Source organism: Silene latifolia, chromosome 3, assembly GCF_048544455.1.
Source record: "Silene latifolia isolate original U9 population chromosome 3, ASM4854445v1, whole genome shotgun sequence".
Lineage (NCBI taxonomy): Eukaryota > Viridiplantae > Streptophyta > Magnoliopsida > Caryophyllales > Caryophyllaceae > Silene > Silene latifolia.
In genome coordinates, this window is record NC_133528.1 from 140,084,498 (window position 1) to 140,091,642 (window position 7,145).

The 7,145-nt window shown below is 35.0% G+C and overlaps 1 protein-coding gene across 1 annotated transcript; it reads left to right on the plus strand.

The window, feature by feature from the left end:
* The first annotated feature begins 5,377 nt into the window (after positions 1–5,377).
* On the plus strand, positions 5,378–6,388 carry LOC141649802 (uncharacterized). The gene is made up of 2 exons (XM_074458480.1): positions 5,378–5,858; positions 5,925–6,388. The coding sequence occupies exons 1-2, from the start codon at positions 5,378–5,380 to the stop codon at positions 6,386–6,388; spliced, it is 945 nt and encodes a 314-aa protein (XP_074314581.1).
* Positions 6,389–7,145: the final 757 nt, after the last annotated feature.

A 7,145-nucleotide genomic window follows, 5' to 3' on the forward strand; every position in this document is an offset into this window, starting at 1 on the left:
TTACGGACTAAATCCTCGGATTCGAAGTTTCTACCTAGACTCTTGAGGTCATTAACAATACTAGAGAAACGAGAAGACAAACTATTAATTGACTCATCTCTTCCCATGTTGAACATCTCATATTGTTGTATGAGAAGATCAACACGGTACTTTTTTACTTGTGACGTTCCCTCATAAGCAAGATTTAGGGTGTCCCAAATTTCTTTTGCCGAGTCACATCCGGATATTCGATTAATCTCTTGTTCACCGATGCCATATTGAAGGATGGACATGGCTTTAGAGTTTTTCTTGACTTTCCTATAATCGGCCTCAACATATTTGTCCTCACTTTTGAGAGACTTAGGGCCATCGGCATTAGTCACCTCAATTTTGAGGGGACCATTTTGAATGATCAACAAACATTCGTAGTCCGCACTTTTGACATAGTGCTCCTTGCGATGTTTTCACCAGGCATAGTTTTCTCCCTTAAAGATGGGATACTTAGTTTGTTTTAAATCGTTCATAACTATGGGATCAACTCCTTGGTGTTAACCAATATCAAGAGCACAAGGCTCTGATATCAATTCAAGAGTTAAGAACGATAAACACCTAAGAGGGGGAGGGGGTGAATTAGGTGTACCTTTTAAAAAATTTCTCGTTTACTTGGTTAATGACTAATACAAGTAAGATCTATTAAGTACGGGTTTGAGAAACTTAATGGATTGTAAGTTCACAAATGGTACAGCAGGTCTATGCAACAGTATGAAAGACTGTTGCACAACACTGGAAGCGAGATTAACGTATAGAAGTAAAATGATAAGAGAATGATACGTGCATTTTATATAGTCTTTTTAGGCCTTTTCATGCACTTATTTCCATTCTTTTATCGTAGTTTATGCTACGAAATGCCCCGGATATGCTACTTTGGTTTGTTTTGTCTTATTTGCAGGAATGAACCAGAAAGTAGTGAAATCAAGCCTTTTATCGTCCGTTTAGCATGCATTTGGAGGAAGAGTGAATTTGGAGCGGGAATGTAGCTATTTTGAGATGCGCAAAGAAGAAAGATAGCTAGGCGAGCAAAGGAAGAACTTCAAATTGCTAGTGCCTACTTTGAAGAGCCATATCTCGAGTTCTACAACTGATATTCAGATGATTCTAATTGGAGATGAAATTTTGTCCTCTTAGCCTTCTAATGCCACCGGAATCGCCCTGTTTGACCAAGTAACGAAGAAATGGCAGCCGTTTGACGTTCGGTCAAAGCGAAATTGTCTTTTGGAAAGTACTCGATCGAGTAGAATTATGTTCGATCGAGTCCTTTTTCTACTCGATCGAGTAGTTGCATTTTAGGATTTACTCGATCGAGTAGATTTTCTACTCGATCGAGTGGTTTAAGCTTTAGTTTACTCGATCGAGTGGTTTTAAATCACTCGATCGAGTGGATTCTCCTACGGGCTTGGGCTTTTTGGTTTATTTTCGTCATTAGGTTGAATAATTCCTATTTTCTTATAAATAGGAAGGTATTACGTCAATTGTAACGCTCTTCTCTCTCTTCTCTTCCCTCTTGGGATCTCTTATAATTCCAATACACTGTTACTCTGCTATTTTATTCATCTCTAATTTCTGGATCCTTTTCTACTGTAACTTCTTTTCCTTCCTTTTCCTCTTTAATTTATGTTTATGTTATTGTTCTTTCTCCCTTTTATTCTTGCTCTTTTGTTCATGTCTGGCTAAATACCTCTGCTAGGATTAGGTGATTCATTAGACTAATGTTAGTTGCTAATTAGGTTATTAGATCTGTCGTTGTTGTTGTAGTCTATGTTGTTAATCGCTGCTTTAACTGTATCCTGCTAGTTGAGTCGACACAATTAGCCTTTTAATATTGGTAACCCTTGACCTGGACCGAAAGGTTGGAATTGGCGAGACCCGCAGTGAACAATATGATGCTTTAGTGAGGGCGAAAGTTAAGCTAATAGCATTTTAGGGCGAATTGAGACCGAAAGGAGATATTCGTTGCCCCTTAGACCGACACATCGACTGATTTGTGACCTTAGCTGCAATTGACTGACGTTTATTGATGACCCGAAGTCCTAGTTCCTTCCCTTTATTGTTAATTTCTTCTGTTTTTATCTCTCTTCCCTTAGTCTCTTAATAGTTTTAGTAAAATAATTTAAACCCCCATTTCTGTGACATTCGGATAGACTGAGTTAAACAGATAATTAGCAAAATAGCCTCCCTGTGGAGATCGACCCTACTTACCGCTGACTTCTGTTTGTAGTAATCTAGGTATTTTATTTTTGGTACATAACGACCGTATCAGAGAACGTGAAAGTAAATAAACAAACAAGACGATGTTTAAAAATTGGTTCAGCTCCTACTCCGGAGCCTACGTCTAGCCGTTATTTTATTGCTTGTTTAGAAATTTACTCAAACTTAACTAAACCATTATAATGAAAATAACTCGCCAACCTACTCCGGTTGCAATTTCTTAAAGCTACTCCGCTTCAAGACTTTATCTTGCTCAATGCTACTCTGCTTCAAGACTTAAGGTTCTATCTCAACGGTTTACAGAGTCAGAATCTCAGTGGTTCACTTATGAATATGGAGATTACAATTAAGACCTAAACACGAGAATCATTGAACATATTCTTTATGCAACAGTGAAGCGAACTGATAATTGGAGATTTTACAGCTTTGAAAAACAATTGAAGACTTTTGAAAAACAGAAAACGGTTTGCAAATGATTGAAGAACAAAGCTTTAAATGCTGAAAAGATTTGTAAAGTGTTTACAATGAATGCTCTTTCAAAGTCTTACAATAAATGATAAATGAAGTGGCTATTTATAGAGAAAGGAAGTGTGTAAGAGAAGGGTCTTAACACTTCTTTAATCTAAAATCCATAGGTTTGTAGTATGCATTTCATTTAAAATTATAAAAGAATAATCAGATTTGTGAGGCTCAAGGTGACTGCATTTTTCAGAAGCAAAGGAGTGTTTTCCATAAAATTTATGGGAACTCACAATTTTGCCACAAATGGAAAAAGCATAAGACCCATTTTTAGCATGGAAAACAACTTGCATTAATAGGATTGACATCTTTAAATTAATTTGCAAGCATATTCTTTTTGTTCTTTTTGTTCTTCAGTTTTGAAATAATGTTCCTCTTGAACATAGAAAAGCTTTTTAAAGAATTTCAAACACTTGTGAATTTTTCCGAAAATTCTCCATACGTTAGTACCAGAAACCTTGGTGCAACAGTCACAGGAACTGTTGCACGGTTTTGCAATCACTTATACTTAAAGAGGATATGTTTAACTACCTCGTTTACAACATTCTTTCTAGACAATGGGCATGCTTGACTTGTCTTTCATCTTGATCATCTTTGAACTTCTTTGATCTATCAATGGATGCTTCAATTTGCTAAACATTTAACTAAAAGGCAAACAATTAAATGATAATGAAACTTGGCATTATCAACCAAGTGTGTTCTAACAGACATGATAGCAAGTATATGACAAATTCACAATATGCGTTCAGCGTCACAAAAGGACAGGTCGATCCCAGTTTCAGTTGATCGTCAATATGAATATACAACATCGCAGCGAGATATTCCTCACATCATTACTTCTGCTCGCAAATGCTTTTGCTTTCCAAGTCGCTTTGGAGTTTGCTCTTAAAGAAGACTTGATCTCTGTTACCTTGAAAGTCGGTCACAAAGGCAGAGGCTTATTCAAATTGATACAGTCAAACTCACCCCCACCAATATGTTTTTCATACTATCACCAATATTAGGTATGTTATGGAGAAGAGAGATAACTGGCATATATGTATAAAAGAATAGTATATGTATCTTTGGTTTATGTAATATTATTACATTGTTGTCAAAAAAAAAAAAATACTTCCTCCTTGTCTAATTGTTGGTTCCTCTTTCCTTTTCCATGCTAGTCGGGTGTTGATTTCCCTTTTCCTTTTTGGTAAGTTTTATGTGATCTAAATTTAATTTTATGTGGGGTATGATGTTTTGTGTGGTCCAAATTCATTTCTTAATTTTGGTTCCCAAAAATAAGGGAACCAACAATCAGACTACGAGTGAATACTTTCCTATCAAATCATCAAACTAGGATTATTACCAAATTGGGGTATAAACAATATCTATCATGTCAAAGTTGGGAAGCTTCTTAGTTGCTCCCAAGTCCCAAATTCCCAACTTTATTTCATTTTAAATTTCACTTTATAAAAAATACTCCCTTTTAATCGCTCATTTCTTCCTTCTACCATTTTGCACAAGAAATAAGAAAATGATTTTGAAACACACAAAAGACTCTACCCTACATGCAAATGAATTTGGACCACACAAACCTTTCCAAAAAAAGGAAGAGGGAAGAAAATCCGACTACCATAAAAAAAGAAAAGAGGGAAGAAAAGACCGACTAGGAGGGAGTGTTTTTCCGGTGTTCCACCCTTTTTTTTTAACAGAAACTTTTCATACAAAGTGACACGTTGACCCAAAACTAAATTTAAGGGAAAAAATAAGTTATTTTTGTCTCATCTTAATACATGCGAGTATAAATGTTTGACGAAAAATTCTTTGATTTTTTGGAACGACCATTAATGTGTCATCCATAACTAATAAGAAGCATTCGTTCTAATATTTTCCTTATATTTATCTTTATCTTTATACTCGCTCCCATCCACTCTTTTGTTCCCATATCAAAAGGGCACAAAGTTTAAGGGTTGGAGTATTATAATGGTTAAAGTACATATGTGGGGTTGAGGTATTGTTGAAGGGTAGTGGTAATTAGAAATAAAGGAAGTACAATTAACACTTAATAAAGCAAGTGCACTTTTTGTTAATTCTTTCCTCAATTAATTCCGGTTGTAATTACTCCAAAACATCACAAAAGTTTAACAACAATTACACTAATTAAGTTACAATAATTAATAAAAATGCATTGTTTTTTTGGAGACATGCCTCTAATTAATAAAATTACATTATTTTTCTTTTAAAAACTAAGTACAAAAAACAGAAATTACATTAATTAAGTTACAGTAATTAACAAAATGAGACGATTTTTTTTGTGACTCATGGACTTCAGATTCTGTCTTGGGATTTCTTCCTCCTTTCCAACCAATTTGGTTGTCCTTGAACCATAACCAAAGTGTCAAAGTCTAATTACTTGGATGCAAGTTGCCATAATTAGAATTTTGGCACCAATATTCAAAGAAGGAGCCAAATTTCAGCAAACATTTCATTTTTGCGCCAAATTAATATTCAAACATTGTGCAAAGTTCAGATGGGTATATAAAGACAAGGTAGATCATTTATTACATCCAAACAAAAACAAACTTTCATTTATTCCAGCCAAACAAAAACTAACTTTGTAACCTTACTTTCTCAATAAATGAAGATAAAGAATCTCACAAATGCAGAAAGGTCAAGAATATCACAAATTTTACTGGAAAAATGTACAGATGGAAAACCCAAATATGGAACAATGTCAGAAATAGCATTACAATTTGGGGTTTGCAGGAAGACAATTACAAACATATGGAATATAGCAAGGAAACAGTATGCATCAGGCCAAGCAATCAATGTCAACAACAAACTTATAGGTAGACCAATGGCTCACAGATGCAAGTTTGACACTGAAAAGCTTGAACAACTTGACATGATTAAGAGGACAACACAGGAAGAAGTTGCAGCAGGTTTAGGTGTAAGTCAGTCAACAATAAGCAGATGGGTAAAAGCAGATTTAATAGACTCTCATACTAATGCAATCAAGCTAGGTTTGACAGACAACAACATACTTGCTAGATTAATTTATTGTCTTGAACATTTACATTATGATCAAGTGTCTAAAAAATATACTTTCAAAGATCAAGGTAATGTTATTCACATAGATGAGAAATGATTTTTTATAACCAAACCTTCTCAAAGATTTTATGTAGGTAAAAATGAAAAAAGACCTTATAGAACATGTCAATCAAAGAGATTCATTACCAAAGTTATGTTTATGTGTGCTGTTGCAAGACCCAAATTATATGGGCCTAATCAGGAAATTATTTTTGATGGGAAATTGGGTTGTTGGCCATTTGTAATGGAGGTACCAGCTCAGAGGAAATCAAAAAACATATGTGCAGGGACATTAGAAACCAAATGTATTAAGTCAATCACAAAGCAAGTTACTAAGGATATGTTAATCAATCAAGTGATTCCAGCAATTAAAGCTAAATGGCCTTCTACTTGCAGCAAGCACATTCTCATACAGCAGGATAATGCAAGACCCCATATTACCAACAAAGATGCAGATTTTAGAAGGGCGGGAACAGAAGATGGGTGGAATAATATTGAGTTCACTCATCAACCACCAAATTCCCCAGATTTAAATGTACTGGACTTGAGATTTTTTTAGAGTTATTCAATCACTCCAATAAAAGAAAAAGTCTAAAGTAGTGAAAGATCTTGTTGACAATACCATGAAAGCATTTCAAAAGTTGGAAGTCCACAAACTAAACTATGTGTTCATCACATTGCAAGCATGTATGTTAGAAATTATGAAGCTTAAAGGTGGGAATGATTATCCTCTGCCTCATATGCACAAGTCTAAACTAGCAGCTGCTGGTTTACTACCGAGTATTTGAATGATGACGTAGAAATGGTGAAGGAGTGCATAAGATATGTACAGAATATTGGGGATGCAAGTTCTATAAGTGAGTTAGTAGAATCACTAGGTAGTCTAGGTAACAGTTCAGAATTAAGAGGGGAAGCAAGTTGCAGTAATGACCAAACAAGTGACATTGAGCATGTTGGTAGCCTTACTAAGGATTATGCTCTTACTAATGCAATGCAGTTTGAAGATGATGCAGACCATGTATGAAGTACATGAGAATCAGATGGACATGACACTTTTTGCAGCAAGAAGGAAGCAGTCAATTTCACAAGTGAAAACAGCAGTCCATCAAAATCAATTAAAACAACATCAGAGAAAGTCATGGTAGGCAAGAATGTATTTTGAACTTTGCACAAATATTTTTTATGTCATTTGGAACTTCCAGATCAATGAAATGTTAATGGCATTAGTGCATTTATAGTACGACTTCAACATCAATTTCGATTATTGATTAGGCAACACAATCCACGCATAGCCTCATCACAATCACTTGTGATGG